At 46.3% G+C, this 23823-nt stretch overlaps 1 protein-coding gene, 1 long non-coding RNA gene and 1 pseudogene across 6 annotated transcripts in view; 2 read left to right on the forward strand and 1 right to left on the reverse strand.

Moving 5' to 3' along the window:
- The window catches only part of LOC135907804 (lysosomal alpha-mannosidase-like), a 73972-nt gene that overhangs the window by 47583 nt on the left and 2566 nt on the right, over nt 1–23823 (reverse strand). For 3 of the 5 annotated variants that reach the window (XR_010566122.1, XM_065439549.2, XM_065439548.1), the window contains exons 2-6: nt 19567–19669; nt 11201–11350; nt 8896–9092; nt 3546–3654; nt 568–707 (exon numbers count right to left, since the gene is read on the reverse strand). Coding sequence is in view for 4 of the 5 variants with exons in the window: in XM_065439549.2 (XP_065295621.1) it covers nt 568–707; nt 3546–3654; nt 8896–9092; nt 11201–11350; nt 19567–19669 (699 nt within the window). In the remaining variant the exon portion in view is untranslated. The remainder of the gene's footprint in view (nt 1–567; nt 708–3545; nt 3655–8895; nt 9093–11200; nt 11351–19566; nt 19670–23823) is intronic. The other 2 variants (XM_065439550.1, XM_065439551.1) reach the window with 2 other exon arrangements.
- The window catches only part of LOC135907807 (uncharacterized), a 265994-nt gene that overhangs the window by 28869 nt on the left and 213302 nt on the right, over nt 1–23823 (forward strand). The window lies entirely within an intron of this gene.
- On the forward strand, nt 18901–19060 carry LOC135907838 (U2 spliceosomal RNA; annotated as a pseudogene).

The raw sequence follows: 23823 nt of genomic DNA on the forward strand, positions 1-23823 counted from the left end.
CCCCATCCAACGCAATGGATAAAGGTACATGAAGCTTATAATTCCCTACCGCGGCTACCTCGCGGTATGGGATGGCGTGCGTGTGGCTTCGTTGCCTTTGGCTGTTCGTTATCTGTGTCAGAATAACGAACGCCCTGCGTGATACTCGTCATGAGTAGGGGGTTGGTGTGAGGCGTACGCTCAGAGGAGTACGACGGATACGCAAGCGCATTTAAAGCTTTTGCTGCAGTCGAACCTCGATATAACGAACACAAACATATAATATTACCGATATAACGAAGTTAATAAAAATTGCCTCACTGCTGTTTCAATGTGCGTAAAAGCCGGGGAGCCCGATTATTTTTAGATATATAACATGTAACAAATATCGGATATAACGAAGCTATTTGTGTCAGATGAAACATTATAAAGAGGTTCGACTGCTTAACCATTGTGCCACAGTGACACATACCCATGGCCCAAGTTGCCTATTCGGTAAGACCGCCCCCGCTGGTTGGTGGAAGAGGCAATGAAAATTTCACTTTATTTTATTAACAGAAAGAATGCCAATGCGAGGAACTCACTTACCGGTTCCGCATAATTGCACGCGTCAAAGCACAGCTCGGCCGGCGTCGAGTAGGATTTCCAGGGCACCCACGTGAAGAGCTCGCCACCTTCGCCGGGGTTCGTGTGACCTGTGGGGGCGGGGTTTGCGGCTACTGTCGATCCTTTCATGTAAGGAGTGAGAAAGAGGGAGAGAGAGAAATGAATAGATGTTGAAGGGCAGTGAGGATAATCGGAGGATGACATCTGGTTTGCTACCGTAAACTAAGGGAACGGCAACGAGAGGCACTGAGATGGAAAAAGAAGGGTAAGAGAGAAAGCGTGCTGTAGTGCCGGTTACAAGAATTGCACGCCCCATCCAGGAAGAAAAATTAGCTTGCAGGAAGCATCGCGTGAGAAGCTTGAAACTTGTGGAATTCTCAGCACTGGTCCGCACTAGGGCATCGTTTCGCCCAATCATCGCCGACTTAGGGTGTCCCGGTAAGGTTTGTCCAGGATGCCCATTAGTCATTAACTATATCTCACTTGGAGAGTATGCCTTTACCACGTGATAGGCAAGCGGCTCATTTTTGTCGCCTCGTGGGTTGCGGAACTATATAGGGAGTAGGGCATGACTAAGAGCTAGCACTGCGGTACAGTGCACTACAGAACTGCGATACAGTGTGCCAGAAAAAAAACATACTTGAAGTATGATAGAATGTTCCCTTGCCCCTGCGCTTCGAGCTCTAGGTTACTTTGACCTCCCCTTGCAATTTGTTAGACTCCTAGACAGATTTGATTGTGCAGCGATCACACCGGAAGGGTGTTGGTCCAGAGCTCGACCCTGGACCTGGACAAATGTTTCTTGAAATATGAAGCGTTTTTTTAGAAACCCGTATGGGGTTTTCATTTGTGGCGTCGTGCTACTGTGCGGTAGCGGGGATAAACCTTTTTTGTAGAAGCCGCACTTCATGATGGCCGGGCCTAAGCTTCCCATGAGGGAATGTCGAGGGCTTGCCTCGCCGCTGCCTTACGGGTGTGCTGGGTCGCCCAGGTTTGGTCGTCGAGGGTGGAGCTCCGTAGAGCCACATGCAGCTTCAACGAGAGGGGTCGTGGTGTTAATGTGTGTGTACTGTGCACTCCCACAGCATATGCGGAAGCGTAGCCGGGTGAATGCCACAGCACCGGCAGTTGGGTGTAGTGTAAACGTCTGGGAATATGAGGTGGAGGCTGGCGGTTGAAGGGTACGTGTTTGTTTGTAGCAGACGCAGGGTGGTAGCCTGCGCCCGGCTGAACTTGGGGTGAGATGGGGGGAAAGTTGGGCGACTGAGGTAAAAGACCTTAACGATATCGTTATAAGTGGTCAGATTGTCCCTGGTGTCCAACTCGTCTCCAGTGACTTCGGCGTGGTTGACTGGGCCTTGAGCAATGGAGTGGGTGAGCTCGTTGAGAATGGGGAGGTGTGGGTGGACAGGGCCTGTATGGGTCGGGATCCATTAGAGGGAGATCATGGTGTCTTTAGAGTGTGGTGCCTGGCAGACGATGCGAAGTGCTTGGGGAGAAATACGGCCTTTGCTGAAGTTAGTGATGGCTGAGCAAGAGTCACACATGATGGTGTGACAGGCGGGATCTAGAGTGGCCAGGGCAATGGCCACTTCTTCAGCCGTCTCGGCTTTGAGGGTAATGACGCTGGAGGCGTGGTGTAGGACTCCATCGCGTGTGGCGACGGCCACAAATCGTGTGCCATGGGAATATTGGGCTGCATCAACAGATGTGACGCCATGCACGTGAGCAAGGGCTTTTACGACAGCTCCGGCCCGAGCTTGGCGCTGGGCCCTGTTATTTTCAGGGTGCATGTTTTTAGGGATAGGCTCGGTGTGGTCGGGATCGGTTGTTTGGGGCCCTGTTGCTGATGGTAGGTGAAGCCAAGCGTGGATAGAATAAAGCGTCCCGTTTCAGTAAGGATAGGCCGTTTCAGCTGAGAACGTTGTTGGGCTTGAATGAGTTCGGCAAGGGTGTTGTGAACGCCCAGTTGGTTGAAGAGTTCAGTGCTGGTATAATGCGAGAGGGGGGGGGGGGGGGGCAACTGCTTGCTTATAGACCCTTCGTATGAGGGTTTCGAGCTTGTTTTGCTCAGCCCGGTACCAGTTGAGGCACGCAGCAACGTAGGTAATGTGACATATAGCAAAGGACTGCACGAGGCGGAGAAGGCTTTCTTCTTTGAGTCCCCCTCGTCGGTTAGAGAAAACGTTTAAGAAGGCGTAGGGTGTTTTGAGATTGGGCACAGATCTTGTTTAGAGCCAAGGTGTTGGAGCCTTTGGTAGAGATGGTGAGACCGAGGACCCGGATATTTGGGACGTGTGGGATATGACTGCCGTCTTGAAGGCGTAGGGTAATGGCGTCCCAGGGTCGGTGATCAGATTGGTGTTTGGGAGGGCGACCCCGCTTAATGGGCTTGTAGAGAAGAAGCTCCAATTTAACCGGCGAACAGCGCAGTCCGGTTCCTTGGAGATAGACTTCAACCGTGACTATCGCCGTTTGGAGGTGGGTGATAATTTTTTGCTGTCGTGCAAGCTTCTATCACCTTGAGGATACTCGCGGCACTCATTTGTCATACTCTAGTACACTGCTACCGCTGTTACTACCACGAAGCGAGCACTACCTTCAAATCTCTCGCAACCTTATGAAGAGCCCGCATTGCCGAGCCTTGCTGACTCAAGGGGTCTGATGTCACGCTGCGTCCTAGCTTTCGTTCCGTCCTTCATGACTTCATCAAGAGGCTGATCAGTAGCGCAGCATGATGGGAAAAGAACATGACGATGAAGCTGCGTATGCTTGTGACTTCATTCCACATTGAGCGCATAATGCGCGTTTATGTTAAACAGAGGTGCGGCGGCTCACTGACATCGTTACTACGTAGGAAACTTCAAGCACCCATGTTCCCGTGCTTCTAAATTTCCGAGAGCGCTACAGTGTCGACGTTCGCAGCGTCTGAAAATCAAGAGGCATTTGCGACGACTTACCATTTGTCGAGGCGGCCGTTTTCCACACAAAACCCATATGTTGGGATGCCTTCCATTGCTCCAGCGTATCCATGGAAACGCGGCCCGTCATCATGCCGCTGAATCCCATCTGCAACGCATGGAGACAAACACCATGCTGATCTGAGTATCGTTGAGTATAGCGGGTGGGCAACCCGTTCGGGATGTATCGGTTATGAGCTCCCTAATCGGAACAAAACTTCCTAGTCAGAAAAAAAAGGCAGAATGCGTCCTTTGGGGATGATTATCTGCGTCAATAAGATAAGCATTCAAGTTATAGTGTATGTGTAGCTTATTGGCGGAAAATTCATTATTTGTAGAGCTTTTATTCTGTTTACGTTATTAATTATTGAGTATAAATATTCTGTTTTAGGCACATTCTCAGTGGCCCATATTGCCTGTTCGGCAAGACAGCACTGAGCGCATACCTAGTGGCCCAAGCCAGTAGACAACTTAGGTCACTGGGAAGAACGGCGTAAATAAAGCTAGGCCTTGTCAAGCCATACCAAGCCGGCCCAGCTAGCCAGGCCAAGCTGGCCAACAAGCAAGCTAGCAAGCAAAGTAAGCAACAAATGCTAATCACATTAAAAGCTGAACTATGACACCGCCTATATTTGCCCGACAATAGTGCGAGAATGTATGACCACTCTCGTTTGAATAGCAAGATATCCGCACACGGATGTATTTTGAAAGCTCGTGGACACTCCCAAGAAAACACGGTGCACACGTTCTCGTTGAGGTGCTCTCGAATCGCTAGCGTTACCTCCACAGAGGGCGGAGACAATGTAACGATTCTATTCGAATCTTGTTCGTTTCGCTTTTTTTCAGTGGTCCAAGCGACGCCGCGCCATGATTATCGGTCGGCATAGCCTGACTGTTAGCGGTTGACAATAGAGGAACAGAATCGATAGAAAAAAACTCATCCCTACATTGCGCCGTCCAATTATCGAAAGCCACCAAAAAGCGCAGTGCGTATAGGTTTCCACGTGAAAAATGAATTGCACATCACCAGCCTATCTTTATGTTCACCGCAGTACGAAGGCCTCTCCCAGCGACCTCCGATTTCCCCTGTCTTGTGCCAGCTGATTCCAAGTTCTGCATGCAGATTTCCCGATTTCATCACTGCATAAGTATAGTTCCGCCCGCGACTTCGCTTCCTTTCCCATGGCACCAATTCTGCAGCTCTAATGGTCCACCGGTTATCTACCCTGCCCTTTAAATGACCTGCCCAGCCCCGTTTTTGTTTCTTGCACCTCCACCAAAGTGTTACGTGTGAAAAGACAGACAAAATTGACTGTTTACGTTCTATTTACACTGCAGCCAGAGCGCAATATATACACACTCACTCGCGCCAAGAGCTAAGACACTTCATCGTTTTTCTCGCGGCGGATCTTCTATGCAGTGTCCGTGTCTGTCGACGGTATCGTAATAATAACAACGAGAATATCGACTACCCCCATTTGCTTTCTAATCCACTGAGCTCTTTTCCTGTCTCCTCACAGCCGCCTACCTATGCGTGACGTTACGCCTAACACACTTAGTTCCATAGCTCGGTGCCCAGCCCTATACGTAATCTCAAGCTTTTTTGTTAGTCTCCATGTTCCTGCCATGTGCCGTACATATCATACAACAAACCTACGTGCTCACGACATTTCAAGAATTCGAGCAAGGCAAGTCGACAGAACGCGTCGAACAACCTTCACGTAATGGGCAAGGTATATGCCAACTGGTGGCGAAGCTTCCATGAAGTATGATGTTCACCAGCCAACGAAAATTTGGAACAACTGTTGCAGGGGGCTCTCGCAGTCTTTCAACAGGATTGCCGCAGTCTTGCTTTATGTGCCACCGCATTGGCTACAATGTATAAATATATCGGCTAGCCTCCGGTACCCTTCATGGAACTCGAGGCACAGCACCGGAACTTCGTGGCTATACTCAGGCTATTTCCAACCCTCAATCCTACACAAGCAGCGCAGTAACCAAGCACCTAAAGTACAAGCGTAGGTAGGAGCAATCTTGAGCAAGGACTTCACACACGCACTATTGATACGGCAGCCAACTGCAACGCCTGTCAAGAGGTCGTCAACGTCCACCATAAAGCAAGTGGTAAGCGTAGAGCTTTCCTTCTAGTATCATGCTACCCAAGACCAGAGACGGGACGCCCTACGAGAGGAGGCATCGGTTTCTTGAGGAAAGGCGCACAAAAGCGCTCCAAGGGCCACATGCTCATCGGGTGCTACTTCAACGCTCACAATACTATTTGCTGTAGCTCGACAACATCGCCTGGAGGCAACGAACTCGCAGGAACGACGGAGCGGGCAGGCTTCATCCTCGTCAACAACCTTGATTACGCTACGAAAAACGGGCTAGATGCAGGAGAGAAAGACTCTACTCCTTACCTCACATGGACTGCACTAAATCTCGTTGCCGAGTGACGCCGACATCCAGACGCTATTGGCAGAGATCACTATCCGCTTTGGGTGATTTTCGCACGCGCATGAAAGCACGATGCGCGCGCAAAATGCAGAATATTGATTCAGCTAAATTCAGCGCGCAGGTGGAGAAGTATGAAGCAGCGAAACATTCCTATGTCGGAGAAGATAGCACTGGCTAGTAGGATCCATACGCATAGACTAGAATTAACAGGTGTCATCCTAAATCAGGAGAAACGCCTTCTGAATGTGGCGTAAACACTTCCGATGCAGGAACAACGACCGCACACATAGACTTGGCGAATAGCCAAGGCCCGAAGGCACGCCATGATTCTGTAACAAATTCGACGGCGGGAGAACTGTGCATCTACTAACGAGAAAGGGTCTGCGTCAGTTATGGTTGACATTCCGAACATTACAAGACATCGGGAAACAAACTAACAAGAGAGAAAACACTTTTTCAGGAAACAAGACTTCCGACGAGCGAGCTTGAAGTCGAGGTCTCGGATTCATATTTTTCCAATGCCAAGCACTGCTCCTTGCCCCGACCATGTGCAACAAGAAGGTTCCTTCAAATGACGTTCAACATTCAATGGCCTGCTCCTTGGCCTAGAAAATCTTACCTTTCTCTAGTGCGCCCGGCAAGGACGGTGTAACTTCGGAGGTGCTACGTAACCTTATTGTGACGTTAAAAGAGCAGCATTTGGTCGCCGTGAGCGAGGTCTAGATTCAAGACAGGTGCTACCAGAAAAGAAGCAAGATGTGGTAACGCCCATACCAAAACCAGGCAAGACACCGTATACCGGGAGCAACTTGCACCAGATCTCATTGTCCTCCAGTGTCTATAAACTGGCAGACGGATTGTGGCTGACTCAAGTAAACCACTTTTTGGAGGAAAACACGAGGCACTTACATTCGGCGCAAACAGGCTTCCGCCCTAACATGTAAATTCACGGCAGCCTGCATCTCCCGAGACAAGTATACACAACGGTCGTCGCGGCAACACGAAACGTCCCGGAAATCTTGTAACAGTGGATTCAAAAGAGGGCGTACGACACAGTCGAATATGCAGCGGTCATCAAGGCGCTGCAGCAATCGGGGATCGGCACCCGAATCAGAAACTGCATTAAATTTTTTCTGCATGATCGAACGTACGAGGTAGATACGGGTACCGAGAACCTTAGAACGACAGAAAGCTGAGCTAGTTGATAAGGATTCATTATGCAAAATATAAGTGAGGCGTGCAGACAGGATACAAGAGTAGAGAAGTGGACAACCCACGCGTTGTCGACAGTACCAGTGGAGTGCCTCTAGGAGCCATGTCATCACCGACACTTTTCAATTCGATCATGCGAGATCTTGCGGGGCGTACACAGGCATTCTCTTAATTGTTTGAAACAGACGATATACGCGGACGATCTCAGAGTGTGGACAGAACCGCAAGATCTCAGCATTGAGCTGGCAGTTAAGGCAATGCAGGAAACCCTGGACGTGGTTGCCGGCTACTTGCTGTCAACGGGCATGTTGTCTTCACCCGAGAAGACTCAGTTCGTCCTTGCTGAAGGCCAAGAGTAGGAACGGAACAAATTACGTCTGACACTGGCAAGACAGGTGATTAGATAGCCACCTGCAGGACACATACGCATCTTTCACATCCCCTGCCCCGAGAAGGGCGGGGTTGCAAACACACGGCTCAAGCAGCCCTCACTTATGCGGCGCCGCAAACAGCACACCATCAAGTGCATATCAAATCGTAACGGCGGCGCTCAATAGATGCTATATACGTGTTCTTCCGAGCGTGAAAGAAGCCCGCGAATAGACGTAAAGCGTCATGTGGCAGTGTATGTCAATGTATGCCAAGATAAGCTCGATAAGCGTGTTACAACATTCTTTGGAAGTCTATTTGCTGGCGGTTCTTAGTGATGATTGGTGGTGAGATTCAAACAAAGGTGCTTCGGCACAGTGCGGCTTGCGGAGAAATGTGCGGAAGAAGAAAGCAACGCAACCGGGCAGGGTGTCGAATGACCGCGGGTCCGAGGATGGCAGTTGGAAGAGAGACGCGTTCAACTTCGAATCGGGCGGGCGCTAAGATGCCCGCAGGGACGAAGCCGGGCCGCAACCTTGCGCGAGGCCAGACGTACACTACAGGGCATCGCCAACCCCGCCGGTCGCTGCCACCGCCGTCGAAGTTAGGAACGAGCAAGCCGCTTCCTGTATGGATGGATGTTATGAGAGTCCCCTTTGGAACGGGGCGGTGGGTTGCGCCACCAACCTCTTGCTATTATACTGCTTAATGTCCTACCTAGGTTCCATAGGAGCCACAGCGCCAAACTCCACTGGTGAACTAACATCAGCGCACCACGTCGGATGACGGACGTTTACCATATGACCCTTTTGCTAAATTCTAGCTCTGTTCCTTAATGTGCTCTGTCCTGCTGTTATGTCACATTAGATATTAGATGTTTAATTTTTTTTGAACTGTTTGTTTATTGTTCTGCCGCGTTTCTTGCTTGTATTCCGATTATTTCTTAGTAACATGACCTTTGATTGTTTATTTGCACGTGGCATCTCGTGTACATTCTCTTCGCGTAGCACACGCACAAGCTTGGCACTAAAGTCTCTTGCAGATTGTCCTATGTCTCTTTGCTGTTATCCTTGTTCTATTTTTGAGCATGTTAGAGTCTGTGCAGTACTTTGATTTTCTGTAGACATGATGTTGGTTTTAGTCGGGTGACCTTCAGTGAGATCTCGTTGCAAAGACATGAAGATGCCATTACTTTTTCTTTCTACGCCTATTACTTGCTTCAGTTTTCTCTCATTCTGGTGGAAATACTTCTCAGAGTAGCGACTATATAGACGAGAATTTTCGTAATGCCGTGCGTGTTCGCATGACCCCTGACCTTTGCGAAGAGCGAGGCCTGTGCGACCGAGTGTCCAAAGGGGTCGGCCTGCCAGGCTACGCTGGGCACGCCGCAGTCCGAACCAAATGTCTCGTTCAGGAAGCGCAGGCCCAGCGTCATCTGGTCGATGATAGCCGTGTAGTGGGTCACCGCCTCGTCATTCTGCACCCAGCCGCCGCCCACGAATTGAAGCCGTCCTGCGAGATATTTATTGCCAACCCTCACAATGTGGGCGCGCGCCACTACCCACTCAGGTCAACAACAAGAACAACATATCGCACGGCTCTTGGGACATCACACGTAAATTTGTCCTCATCTTTATTTTGTTTCGGCTTCCAACTTCTTCGCTTTTCAAGATGCTCAATTCCACCGAACTGGAAAAGCGAGCGTAAATAAATTTCTTTGTAAGGATAACATAATTACGACAATGGGGGCCAAGTTGGCAAGCCTGACCTGGACTCTCCCTTTCGTCAAATACACTTGTCTTTACGCTGACAAGTTTTGTCAAAATGGTGGCTGCAGGCTGGGGCTTCTGTCATTTGCCCTTTCACCTTCCTGTAACCCTGCTTTTCTTATGAGATGCTTTGATTTTTTACACCCGTCTGTCTGTCTGTCTGTCTGTCTGTCTGTCTCTGTCTGTCTGTCTGTCTGTCTGTCTGTCTGTCTGTCTGTCTGTCTGTCTGTCTGTCTGTCTGTCTGTCTGTCTGTCTGTCTGTCTGTCTGTCTGTCTGTCTGTCTGTCTGTCTGTCTGTCTGTCTGTCTGTCTGTCTGTCTGTCTGTCTGTCTGTCTGTCTGTCTGTCTGTCTGTCTGTCTGTCTGTCTGTCTGTCTGTCTGTCTGTCTGTCTGTCTGTCTGTCTGTCTGTCTGTCTGTCTGTCTGTCTGTCTGTCTGTCTGTCTGTCTGTCTGTCTGTCTGTCTGTCTGTCTGTCTGTCTGTCTGTCTGTCTGTCTGTCTGTCTGTCTGTCTGTCTGTCTGTCTGTCTGTCTGTCTGTCTGTCTGTCTGTCTGTCTGTCTGTCTGTCTGTCTGTCTGTCTGTCTGTCTGTCTGTCTGTCTGTCTGTCTGTCTGTCTGTCTGTCTGTCTGTCTGTCTGTCTGTCTGTCTGTCTGTCTGTCTGTCTGTCTGTCTGTCTGTCTGTCTGTCTGTCTGTCTGTCTGTCTGTCTGTCTGTCTGTCTGTCTGTCTGTCTGTCTGTCTGTCTGTCTGTCTGTCTGTCTGTCTGTCTGTCTGTCTGTCTGTCTGTCTGTCTGTCTGTCTGTCTGTCTGTCTGTCTGTCTGTCTGTCTGTCTGTCTGTCTGTCTGTCTGTCTGTCTGTCTGTCCGTCCGTCCGTCCGTCCGTCCGTCCGTCCGTCCGTCCGTCCGTCCGTCCGTCCGTCCCACAATGTAATGCGACAAGTGCCATAGTAGGTCGGATAGGCAAACAACAGCTGTCTGTAGCCTGTAGCGATGACAACTGCGCAGCTTTATGTGCCGGTTTTCAGCTCTCACTATGTATTCGGCCTGGGATGACACTTTCAGTGATACATTGCATTGGTGACGCCATGCATAAATACGTTATCGAGTTTAAGTGTCGCATACAACGGGTTTCTTCATTTTTAAATGTTACTGCGATGTAACGACATCACGGTTATTCGTTTGCGCAAGCATTTAGAACTCTTTCATGACATTGACGATGTGTTAACATAATATACAGGGTGTTTCAGCGAACACTTTCAAAAATCTTTAAAGCATGACTATGGGAGATGTCACAATTCTAGTTCAAGAGCTGGTCTACTCGAAGAGGTGGACATTACTTCTACAAACATTTGAAATGAATAATCGACGAATTAACAAAAATGCGCTAATTAAATTTCGAACTATTTACTTTATTGCCCATATTGCAATTTACAAATACCAGCCGTGGAGTTCACGAGGCGGATCTACTTGGAACGAATTCTCAGGATGACACCACTTTCGAGATATAAATTCCCGAACTTTGCGGAAAGACGCATTGGCGTTCCAGTTAATATGTTAACAAAACGCTTTTTTTCATGCATTTTTGTTTCCCAAGCGTCAATGCTCGGATGGAGCTTCGAAAGGAGAGAGAAAAAGGGGGAGGGACGGCGTCAGAGAAGGCTGCCTTCTTGAAGCTAGCTGCCCGGGGGGTCATGCTCCCTTCAAGTACTTTTTTCTTTCCTCCATGTTGTGATCTGTAGAACGGCTGTCCCTAAATGAAAGTAACCGCAGGCGAAAGCAGTTTATGCTTTAAGGTACCTATAGGTACATTTAAGACAATCAGTAAGGTTTCTTGAGGAGCCAGCGCCCTTACCTGACTGCACAAGGTTGTGCACCCGGCGACGGATGGCTTTAGACTGGTCCTTCCACCAGCGCGAGAAGAAGACGTTCTCGGCAGACACGTAGCGCCGCCTGCGGTTCTCGCCGAGCGCCTGCAGCACCGTGTCGTAGATCGAACTCACCGCTGCACACCCGCGAAGAAAATGCTCGTGACTATCCGTTGCTCTGGCTTACGCCATACACTCTTAAGCATAATTACACCCTTTTGCCACACAATGATAATCGTCATCTGCCTGTTCCGCATTTAGTCCAAAAACAAGAAAGGGGCTGGCAGATGGAATGGCACACTGTGGTATAAACTTTTTTAAACAGGGTTGAAGTACCTCAGACAGGCTGGCCAACGTTTCGATAGGTGGACCTATCTTCGTCAAAGGCGGCCTCGTCATCCTCGTTAGTTTTAAAGGGTTAGTGCAGTGACGTCACGTGCGGGTGTTGTCGCTGGCGGCTGGTTTTAAAGAGAGAGATTACAAGAGGGAACAGGCGCTGTCGTCCGACGTCTGTGAGCCTCATTCTCAAGACGAAGGGACAAGAGCGGGAGAGTGGGCACGCGGCGAGGAAAGAAAAGAAATAGAAGCAGAAAAAAGGGAAAAAAAAGGAAAAAAAGCAGGGGGGAGCCAGGGCCGTACCAAGACACAACAAAGGGGGGGGGGGTGAAAGAAAAAGAAAGAGAAAGATGAAATCTTTAAGAAATACGGGGGCTTGGGAGCGTGTTGGGTATGCGAAAGGTTAGGAGGTATTCAGGGGAAGTCGTTGGCGGCATGTTTTTGAGGCATTAGAACGGCCGGTCAAGCAATAGGTCGAGTAATTTTGAAATAGTTAAGGTGGCGACGAGGAGTCTGCGGTGCAATGTGTGGGGTGACTGAAAGGCAGCGGCATGGTCTTTCAAGGGGCACTGCCCCACGCGCTTAACGTAGGTGTCGTTACGGCGGCATCCAGAAGGCGATACTCTGGCTTGAGGCGCCGAAAAAGGCATATTGACTTCGGAATGTGTTGTCGAGGGGGTTTCAAAAAAAAAAGACTAAAAAAGGGGGGGGGGCAGGGGGAAGGGGGGGCGAAATCGGTATAGCAAACAGGAGGGTGACGCGTGCAGAAGCGGGCGCGGGCAAGTGTACATGGAAGAAGGGGATCGTACACTTGGTATAGACGTAAAATCCTGAAAGAGTACATTAAATTGAGTAGTAGGCAGGAAATTTTTTTCTTTTCCCTTTCTCCCTCCTTCCCCTTTTTTCCTCCGAAATGAAAGAGTAGGCGAGGTTAAGAATTAAAGTTGGCTGGTGGCCTAATGTGTTTTGTGTATTGGTTGATGATATGAGAGTTTCAGATTTAAGTTACAGCTTTTAAAGATTCTAAGTTGCCGCGTGCCAAATTAATTCCTGTCGGGTGTAGGCAATTAAACTTGTGTATGAGGTATGATTCCGTGTACTTCCTTTCGCGAGGGGAACGGAAATTTGTTTGTAGTATATAGAGCCTTGCTTTGTCAAACATATGTCCATGTTCATTAAAGTGGCTGGCTACTGCTTTGGGTAAATTGTGTTTTGTGTCCGCGCGGTGACCATTGAGTCTTGTATTGATTTGTTGTTCGGTCTCACCTATGTATTGTTTGCTACAAGCGGCGCATTCTGGACAGTAGACTACATTGCTTGATGTGCAGGTGAAAGCCGAAGTTACCTTGTGTGTGTAATTCGACGCTGTACTTTTTACTGTAGTAGTGGATTGAATGTGTTTGCATGTAGAGCACCTGGGGCGACCACAGGGATTGGTTCCCAACTTCTTCTTTTTCTGTAGTTTGGCGTGCACAAGAACATCTTTAAAATTAGTGTTGCGTCTGTAGGCTACTCTGGGAGGGTCGGGAAAAATCTTCTTAAGTTTCTGGTTGCTGGTGAGAATCGGGTAGTATTTACTTAGGATGTTATTCACGTTTGGGAGTGCGTTTGAGAATTTAGTAGTAAGAAGAGGCGTTGTTGTTCTTGTGATCTTCGGGCGGGTCTTGAGGACCTCGGCTCGATCAAGTTTGGTTGCAGCGATGTAAGCTGTTTGAAGGTCACTGTTTGGGTGGTTCCTGTTTGATAGCGTTTCTTTAAGGTGATCGAGTCTATCTGTGTAGTCTTGGTTTTCAACGCAAATGCGACGTAGTCGTGTGGCTTGGCCTTTAAAGATGCCTTGTTTGCAATGTCTGGGATGGTGGCTGGTATATGCTAGGTACTGTTGTTTGTCGAAAGGTTTCCTATACAGCGTTGTCTTTAGTTCACCATTGTCAATGTATATTGTTGTGTCCAGAAAGTTTATGCGCTCAGTTGAGGATTCTGATGTGAATTTTATTGTTGGGTGAACAGAATTTAGAAAGGATACATATTTATCTAGACTGTCTTGGCCATGTCCCCAGATTATGAGTATGTCGTCTAAGTACCTAGAATATACCAGCCACCATCCCAGACATTGCAAACAAGGCATCTTTAAAGGCCAAGCCACACGACTACGTCGCATTTGCGTTGAAAACCAAGACTACACAGATAGACTCGATCACCTTAAAGAAACGCTATCAAACAGGAACCACCCAAACAGTGACCTTCAAACAGCTTACATCGCTGCAACCAAACTTGATCGAGCCGAGGTCCTCAAGCCCCGGCCGAAGATCACAAGAACAACAACGCCTCTTCTTACTACTAAATTCTCAAACGCACTCCCAAACGTTAATAACATCCTAAGTAAATACTACCCGATTCTCACCAGCAACCAGAAACTTAAGAAGATTTTTCCCGACCCTCCCAGAGTAGCCTACAGACGCGACACTAATTTTAAAGATGTTCTTGTGCACGCCAAACTACAGAAAAAGAAGTTGGGAACCAATCCCTGTGGTCGCCCCAGGTGCTCTACATGCAAACACATTCAATCCACTACTACAGTAAAAAGTACAGCGTCGAATTACACACACAAGGTAACTTCGGCTTTCACCTGCACATCAAGCAATGTAGTCTACTGTCTAGAATGCGCCGCTTGTAGCAAACAATACATAGGTGAGACCGGACAACAAATCAATACAAGACTCAATGGTCACCGCGCGGACACAAAACACAATTTACCCAAAGCAGTAGCCAGCCACTTTAATGAACATGGACATATGTTTGACAAAGCAAGGCTCTATATACTACAAACAAATTTCCGTTCCCCTCGCGAAAGGAAGTACACGGAATCATACCTCATACACAAGTTTAATTGCCTACACCCGACAGGAATTAATTTGGCACGCGGCAACTTAGAATCTTTAAAAGCTGTAACTTAAATCTGAAACTCTCATATCATCAACCAATAGACAAAACACATTAGGCCACCAGCCAACTTTAATTCTTAACCTCACGTACTCTTTCATTTCGGAGGAAAAAAGGGGAAGGAGGGAGAAAGGGAAAAGAAAAAAAAATTTCCTGCCTACTACTCAATTTAATGTACTCTTTCAGGATTTTACGTCTATACCAAGTGTACGATCCCCTTCTTCCATGTACACTTGCCCGCGCCCGCTTCTGCACGCGTCACCCTCCTGTTTGCTATACCGATTTCGCCCCCCCCTTCCCCCTGCCCCCCCCCTTTCTTAGTCTTTTTTGTTTTGAAACCCCCTCGACAACACATTCCGAAGTCAAAATGCCTTTTTCGGCGCCTCAAGCCAGAGTATCGCCTTCTGGATGCCGCCGTAACGACACCTACGTTAAGCGCGTGGGGCAGTGCCCCTTGAAAGACCATGCCGCTGCCTTTCAGTCACCCCACACATTGCACCGCAGACTCCTCGTGGCCACCTTAACTATTTCAAAATTACTCGACCTATTGCTTGACCGGCCGTTCTAATGCCTCAAAAACATGCCGCCAACGACTTCCCCTGAATACCTCCTAACCTTTCGCATCCCCAACACGCTCCCAAGCCCCCGTATTTCTTAAAGATTTCATCTTTCTCTTTCTTTTTCTTTCACCCCCCCCCTTTGTTGTGTCTTGGTACGGCCCTGGCTCCCCCCTGCTTTTTTTCCTTTTTTTCCCTTTTTTCTGCTTCTATTTCTTTTCTTTCCTCCCCGCGTGCCCACTCTCCCGCTCTTGTCCCTTCGTCTTGAGAATGAGGCTCACAGACGTCGGACGACAGCGCCTGTTCCCTCTTGTAATCTCTCTCTTTAAAACTAGCCGCCAGCGACAACACCCGCACGTGACGTCACTGCACTAACCCTTTAAAACTAACACGCCGAGGATGACGAGGCCGCCTTTGACGAAGATAGGTCCACCTATCGAAACGTTGGCCAGCCTGTCTGAGGTACTTCAACCCTATTTAAAAAAGTTTATACCACAGTGTTCCGCATTTAGTTTCTTTAATGCGGCGAGCCCGGTACTTCCCAGTAACAAACAACATGCGCGTTATCAGAATGACATAGCATTCCCGACAGGAAAAATGTGGGCGTGGTGTTTTCGAGAAAGGAAACGCAAGCAAGGCAGATGACGATTATCGTTGTGTGGCAGATATACACCCCAAAGGGTGTAACCTTTGCCTAAGAGTGTATGAGAACAAAAGATGTACCGGTTACTCTTTTAACGGGAGCAATGGCTTACTTATTATTCTTTAAGGTTGAGCTATACCTTCGGCAACATTTAGCAAAGCATGCACCACGCTTTCGAGTGGTAAAGTAAGATAACGATAGAAACAAAACGAATAGGAAAGACCTGCTCTTTCCTGACAAATATAAGCGAACAAATGGACGAACAAGTATGCATGCAAATAAGCAGTAACTGGCCCTGCTGTATTGCTTCTTATTTCAAAAAGTAAGACTTAAAGTTATATCGAGGGAAGGAAAGGATGAACCACAGTGGAGAATGTCATGCAGCCTTAAACAGATACATCTCGGTTGGTGGACCTGTGTTTGCCAAGGCAACCCTTTCATCCATGCGGCTTGTTATTTTCATTACTTCTCAAACCTTGGACGGTACGGGGCGAACCTGTGCCCACAAAACAGGCTACACTTATAGCACAACGAAAGCGGCGAACACAGTCGGCGATCGTCGAAAATCTGATCTGCGGGTCAAGCGCGTCGGCTTTTATACAGCAATCATCGAATGTTCCAGATTGAACGTTGGGACCCGCATGCCTTCTGAAATGTTCTACACCGTTCGTGTCAAGCGATGAAATCAGATAACAAAACGTTCGGCGACAACAGACAGCGGATAGAAGCATCGATAACTTTCCAGAAACTTCGGATACATGCAGGCGCGTCCCGGGCTGTGCGATAACATTTGTTAGGCGACAAAACTTGTCGCCCGATAAAGACAAGTACACGTGTCAGTATTCGTGATTCAAAGAGATCTGTTCTAGCCTTTCAGCATTTTATTAGCGACACGTAAGAAGCGCCCTAAGGGATACGGCAGAAGCGCACTTTCAAAGACCATTTAAATCAAAGATAGTTACAAACTGCGGCTCTCATTCGCTGCGTCTCGGAACCTCGCACGAATGAGAAAATTAGGTACGTGGATTTCAATGTGACTTGCGGTATGACAAGCGTTTGGCATCAGTAATAATCGCTTTCACTTCCTAAATTCAATCGCTAAGTGACTTTTGAGTTTGCGTGTAAATACACCTGTAAATATAGGCTGTGCTTGGTGAGTAGCACACCCCGTGCGTAATGACACTAGCTTTCAATGGCACCACACACTGAAGTAATATGACATAGTGTTTAAACAATGGCTTACTCTATCCGCATTCAAATATACTCGTTAAAAATATAAGGTAGTTCACATCGTTCTGTTCTTGTGCTTTGCTTAGTCTTAACTGCCTTATACTTGTCCGGTTTTTCGTTGATGTTGGATTTGTTTAATCCTTGGCTAGTATTACGAATAGCTGATGCCGAAAATGATATGATTGTGTACATGCAGTATACGGGGTGGTAATTTTTAGGTTTTCCAGAATTTTCGAGAATCACCTGTTGCAGGTAAGAATTCTACTCCTTGAGCTGGATTATTGAGAGATGTGGATATTACGTGGGTGAAAAGTGGGAACACATGTTCAACTAAGCAAAAAATCACTAATTAACTTCTTAATTATTTACTTAAGCAAATATTGTAATCTATGAATTGTAGCCGGCGAGATTGCAAGGCATATCCACTTGGAAAGAGCTTACACATTGACGCCAGTTTGTAGATATGCGCCATCAATCTCGTCACAAAAATGCACTGTTGTCGTATTTACTTTTTTACCAAAGCGCCCTTATTCGTTGAACAAAAAAGTAGCTGGAACGCGATGTATTTTGTGCCAAGTTTTGGGAAATATCTCGAGCCTGGCGTCAGTCTGGAGTTTCATTTCAAGTGTATACATCTTGCAAACGCACCGACTACAATTCTAAATTGCAATATGTGCTGTGAAGTAATTAGTTATCAGTTAATTTGTGAATTTTTGGTAGTTCGTTTATTGCGTGTTTCGATTTCTCATGCTAGTAATGTTCGCCTCTTCGAATGATCCAGCTCAAGGACAAATTATGCTAGCTGCCGCAGGCGATTATGTAAAAATTCCGGATAACTTCAAACAAGTCGTCTCGTATATCTTAATGTTTAATAAGATTTTTCCGCTTCCTCGTAATTTTGGCTTAATTGATAACATCTAATGGTCCTTAATTAGGCTGCTGAAATGCCTTCTGTTTTGTAATTTTTGTCGATAACACTTCGCATTCACATTTTTCGCGCCTCGTTTCTTTCCCGTTGTTTACTATAGAGGGCCCCGCAGCAGCCCATGGCTTTGGGACCCTCGTTTGTGTGTTTTAATTTTGTGCTCTTACTTTAGGAATTAAAAAAAATGGCTGTGGCTTAGGTAAGGTTAAGCCCAGGATGCGAAGCATACTAGCCTTTATTTTAGTTGTTGAACCACTGTTTAGCCTGGTGAACTGCTGTTGCTTGGCTATATTTGGTTCGGCTAGACGAAGAAACAACTCATGCATTACTTCTTCGCCTTCAAGAGTGGAACGCGACAGCGTTCCCGTCGACCCGCCAAGGGGTGTAAGACAATGGGCTACAGGGCAGCGACTACGCGCCCCGCATTGGACGCGGTGAGCGTCGAGCAAAGCAGCGTTCGGCGCGGCAACGAAATGTGCGCCTGAGCAAGAGACGCACGCCTTAGAAACAGCGCGTTTCTAAGGCAACACCGCATTCACTAGAGGCGCTTTTGTACCGCTTTGAAGCGTTGTACTCGTGGCTCAGTGGTAGCGTCTCCGTCCCACACTCCGGAGACCCTGGTTCGATTCCCACCCAGCCCGTCTTGCAAGAGTTGAGCCAAAGCCACTTCTCCTCTGTCGTGACGTCACGGTGTCACGTGATTTCATGGCCACCGCCGCGCCTGAGGAGCTGGGTTGAGCCCTCGTAATATGCTTCGCATAAAAAAGCTGTGTCCACTTAGAGTGTTAAAAAAGTTCAACTCTTTGAAGGTGGATGACGAGCGAAGTTGTTTAGCACACAACACACAGGTGACGCAGAATTTTGAGCAAAAGCACGAACTCCTTTACCGTGATTTTTGTATACATTCGCGCGGACGACGCCAACGCCGCCTCGAGGAGCCAGAGGAAACTCGAAACTCGTGACGCTTCGACGGGAACGCCACCATGAGAGAGCGGAAGGAAATGAAACTAGATACGCAAGCGCTTGGAACGCCGACAAAGAGAGGGCGGTGCCAACGTAGACGTGGCCGGCGCGGGTGAAAGTGTAGTGTCTGTTCTTATCAGCTTAATATCTGATACGGGTTCTGTTTGGACCCAATATGTTAAACTTGTTTTTGCAAGTTGGGGAGTGCTTGAAGCCGGCTTCACCTCCGCCGCGGGTCAGCCCATGGTTTTTGCACACGCAGAAGAAAAATGTACGGAACTCTAGCCATAAACAGCTTCGCTGTAATATAATCGAATGGTAATAGTATTCATGTAAACTCGACATATCTGCAGGCATTAAAGAATTACAATAAAAACCTCGATTAAGATTATACTGTAACACTTTACAACATCTTTCGGAGCCACGAAGGTGAAGTTTAGGAGGATCCTCGGGCTGGTTGTTAATTTCGCAGGTCGCTTTTTTCTTCGCTCATTACTTATTTTATATTGTTTCTATTATCGTTCATTCAAGTGACTGCTCAAGGAAAGTCCGATATATTCTACTTGCTTTTCATTTATTTTAATAACTGCATATTCTAAATTTACGCATCTGGTGCATTTTTAAAGTCCGCACGACTTTTGGTCAGTCCCCCTGAACAGGCAGGTGCCACAGCATGTCTTTTAGATGATGACGAACTACACCCAGAAAGGCAGATCAGAACGACAAGCAGAATGTAAAAAAAAGTGCCCTGCGCACTGTCATTGTAGATGCTGTCCACCGATCGCAGCCATCCGGCGTCGTTGTGGCTGTGGCAGAGGACGTGTACGTTGATGTGACCAAACCTTGGCTTGGGGCACCCCTGCGGCAGTTAACGTGAGGCCGGCGTGAGCCTTGATCACAGAGTTGCAAGGATTTTCGTCACAGTCGAGGACTCCACAGATTTTAGTACAATATTGTGAGCGAGCTATGGTGTTGTGAGGGAGGAAGGCGCCAAAGAAAGAGAAAACAAGCAAACAAACAAACAAACAAACAAACAAGCAAGCAAGCAAGCAAGCAAGCAAACATACAAACAAACAAACAAACAAGCAAGCAAGCAAGCAAGCAAGCAAGCAAGCAAACAAACAAACACTCAAACAAACACTCAAACAAACACTCAAACACTCAAACAAACAAGTGAGCCAGCGGCGAGCAAATAAATAAATAAATAAATAAGGAAACAAACACACAAACGGATCCAACGAAATGTTGAAATATAGACGACCCGAAGCTGTACGAGTTTGCGAGCTCGTGGCAGCAGGCGGTTAGCCGTCACTGTGGTTTATTCAATCACCCACTGACTCACGTTGGAAAGCCTACACATTAGCATTTAACGCCTATGTAGCCGCATTAAAATACGCTAAAGAATCATTCTTATCAACCACATTGCCATCTATTCTGATAACTTACGTAAAGAAAGTTTTGGCGCGTCATACATCCACCTTCCGATGATTATATCACTCTTAACAATTGCTCTGGTAACCCTGTTCCGAAAAAGCTATGCGCAACTCTGCTGAATAATAACTTTGTTAAAAATTTCTCGTGCACAGCTGAAATTCAAGTACCTGTCTTGGATGACTGTAAATTCTTAACTATGCCTCCAGTGAATGTGGAAGTTCCCGGAGTTACTCGACTAATAGCCTTATTGAAGATACATTTCTCACCAGGCTTTGATAACATCAGTGCTAAATTTCTGAAAAACATCTACTCTTACAATTACATTATGTTAACAAAAATATTCCTACAGTCACTCAACACATATACTGTTCCGTCAGAATGGAAAATAGGAAAAATAATTCCTTTGCATAAATCTGGCAGCAAAACGTCGCCTACAAATTATCGCCCGATATAATTAACCAGTACCTGCTTCAAACTGCTAGAACATATTATTTTTACTAAACTTGCGGATATTATTTTCATTTGTTTCACCATCACAACATGGTTTTCGAAAATCATTCTCATGTGAATAATAATTATTAACATTTACTCACAAACATCACCAAATACTTGACCGTTCTTCTCTTGCACATTGCACCTTTTTTGATTTTTTGAAAGCCTTTGACAAAGTGTGTCATAAACTTTTACTTTATAAACTAAGCAAACTAAACTTCGATCGTAACGTCCTAAAATGGATTGAGTCATTTCTAGTTAACCGTTCTCAGTTCGTAACAGCTAATGGTCATAACTCACCTGATAGGGACGTTCAGTCCGGTGTTCCACAAGGCTCCGTCCTTCGACCTCTATTATTCCTTATCTATATTAATGACTTACCTTCAGCAATAACGTCTAACGTACATTTATTTGCAGATGACTGTGTAATACTCAGAGAAATAACTAAAGAACACGACATCACCCTGCTTCAGGCCTATTTTAATAACGTCAGCAAATGGTGCCGATTGTGGCGAATGGAACTTAACATTAACAAGTGCAAATTTCCGAGAGTATCCGGATCTAACGATAACCTGCCTGTGTACTACTTGAATAACGTTACTTTAGAAGCGACAAGTTCATGTGAGTACTTCGGCCTGCATGTAACATATAAATTAATGTGGAATCATCACGTCGGATATATAATTAACCAAGCCAACCGCTTGCTGGGATATTTACTCCGTAACTTTTCTCGTGCGCCCTCCCCATTAAGATTACTACTTTATAAAACCCTGCTACGGCGAAAACTAGAATGCGCTGCAGCTGTATGGGACCCTTTCTAAGAAAACCTAATGCATCCTCTTGAACTAATACAAAACAACGCCACTCGTTTTATTCTTTGTAACTACAACCGTGGTGCGAGCGTTTCTTCAATGAAATCGAATCTGGGTCTTCAACCGCTAGCAACACGTCGATGAATTTCCCGCCTTTCATTTTTTCATAAGCTGAGTCAGCACCCTACACTCCATACGAAATTTGTGTCGCGACCATATTACTTATCACACCATACTGATCATATGGTTCGAATTGGTGCATGTAATACGACATATTTTTTACACTCACTTTTTTGCCACGTGCGTCGAAGGATTGGAATGAACTTACTTCTGACATTGTTTCCATTAATAACAATGATTATTTTCGAAAACCACTAGCTAACATTGTATAATAGCAAACTTATGTACGAACTACTGTTGGCGTTTTCTGTTTTTTCTTGTCTAATGTTGCTTTTATATGTCATGTTCCATTAATGTATTTATCATACGTTGAGCAAAAATTGTATAATTAGCACATAATGTGTAGAAGCTCGTAATTTATTTCCATCTTATTTGTTGTATAACCCACTCCCCTCTCTAATGCCGAAAGGCCCTGAGGGTGAATAAATAAATAAATAAATAAATAAATAAATAAATAAATAAATAAATAAATAAATAAATAAGTAAATAAAAAAATTTGGTTAATCATCACGCTCGGTAAGACAAGGTTGTGGTTTCCCCTCTCTCACCCACGACGAGTGATCTTTTCTCTCGGGTTCATTTCACCTTTACTTATATCTCCATTTTAGTAAGGCAAAAAAACAAAAGAAGAAAACGCGCAGTTAATTTCCTCAGTGCTTTCCTTGACTTCAAGTGGTTGTCGCTACCGAAAACTCTTGCCCCGCCCTCCCTATTATTATTTTTACTCACTGTTGCAGATTGTGTATCACTGTGCGTTACTGTTCTTCACTTTATCACGCCATGTTACACTGTGTGTTTTACTCTGTTTTCTTGGGCTTACTTCACTTCGTATTACTTCATATACCTTGCTTGGTACCTTCACACTTTTGCCTCGAGGATGTGCAAAATCTTTTACATGACTTCTGATTTTGTGCGCACTTTCGCCCAGCATATTTTCCAATATAACAGCCACGAAAACGATTACACTAAAATACGCACACTTCTCGTTCCTAAGTAACCGGCATTGTCTGGAAGTTAGGTATTTGACGTTTTCTCTCCCACTTTCAGCAGTCCTAAAGTGTTGCCCACCTCGCCATCAAAACCGTGGTTTGAAGAGATTATAATTTCGCGAAAGCCTCGTCCTGTGAAGTAGGCTATGGGTCTTCCCGCGCGGTGCGTCAGTTCATAACACGTATGCCTCGTACTAGGGAACTGTTGGAAAAATTCTTGTCATGAAGTGAAAGGCGAGGACGACCACGTAGGCATAAATCAAGGATATACGTTTCTAAATGTCAGTCCCCAACGAAAAGGGCACAATTGTGTTTAGTCGTGGCTCCTTGATATGCACAAGTATGTCTCCGATCAGAAGTTTTCGTGAAGGGAGTCGCCCTATATTTTCGAATTGCAAATGATAAAAAGAATGCTTCAGTGGCGATGTGGCGGTAAATGCGAGAGGAATGATTTAACATTACGGCTCACTTCTTTGAGGCTCTGGATCTATGATTTAAACCGCGTTCACCTCATCGCAAAGTGTTGGTCAGGAACTCACTTGATACATTTCCTAGCTCTTCAAGGAGGGAAGCGCAACTGACAGTGGTCCAGAGTCGACCATTGTCAGTTACAATACATATATATATATATATATATATATATATATATATATATATATATCCTCCTGAGACCCCGCTATGGGGATTTGTCCAATATATTGGACATTAAGAAATAAGACAGCACTTCTGTCACAAGGCTTTCAACCTCATAAAACCGCACTGTCCAACTTATTGGACATCTGCTTGCGCCATCTATGCAGCATTGATGAAAATACATCGTTCAAATTCCTGCCGGAACAGTTCCACAATGGCGGCATTCAGCGGCGCAGCGTTTTACGGCAGCTGCCGGAGAAGTAAGCACTGTTTCTCGTATTTCTACCTGCTTTCAGGGCATATCTTTGATTTTATAATAAAGTTAATACAACAGCATAAGCGCAGAATACGAAATATAAATTTTTGGCGTGCTTACTTTTTTTCACGCTTCCTTTGATTTCGCATGTCCATTATGTTGGACGCTAGGACTCAACCCGGTTATTTAGACCGTGCTTTTGAGATGGCCTTGTTAT

This window comes from Dermacentor albipictus, chromosome 6 (assembly GCF_038994185.2).
Source record: "Dermacentor albipictus isolate Rhodes 1998 colony chromosome 6, USDA_Dalb.pri_finalv2, whole genome shotgun sequence".
Classification (NCBI taxonomy): Eukaryota; Metazoa; Arthropoda; class Arachnida; order Ixodida; family Ixodidae; genus Dermacentor; species Dermacentor albipictus.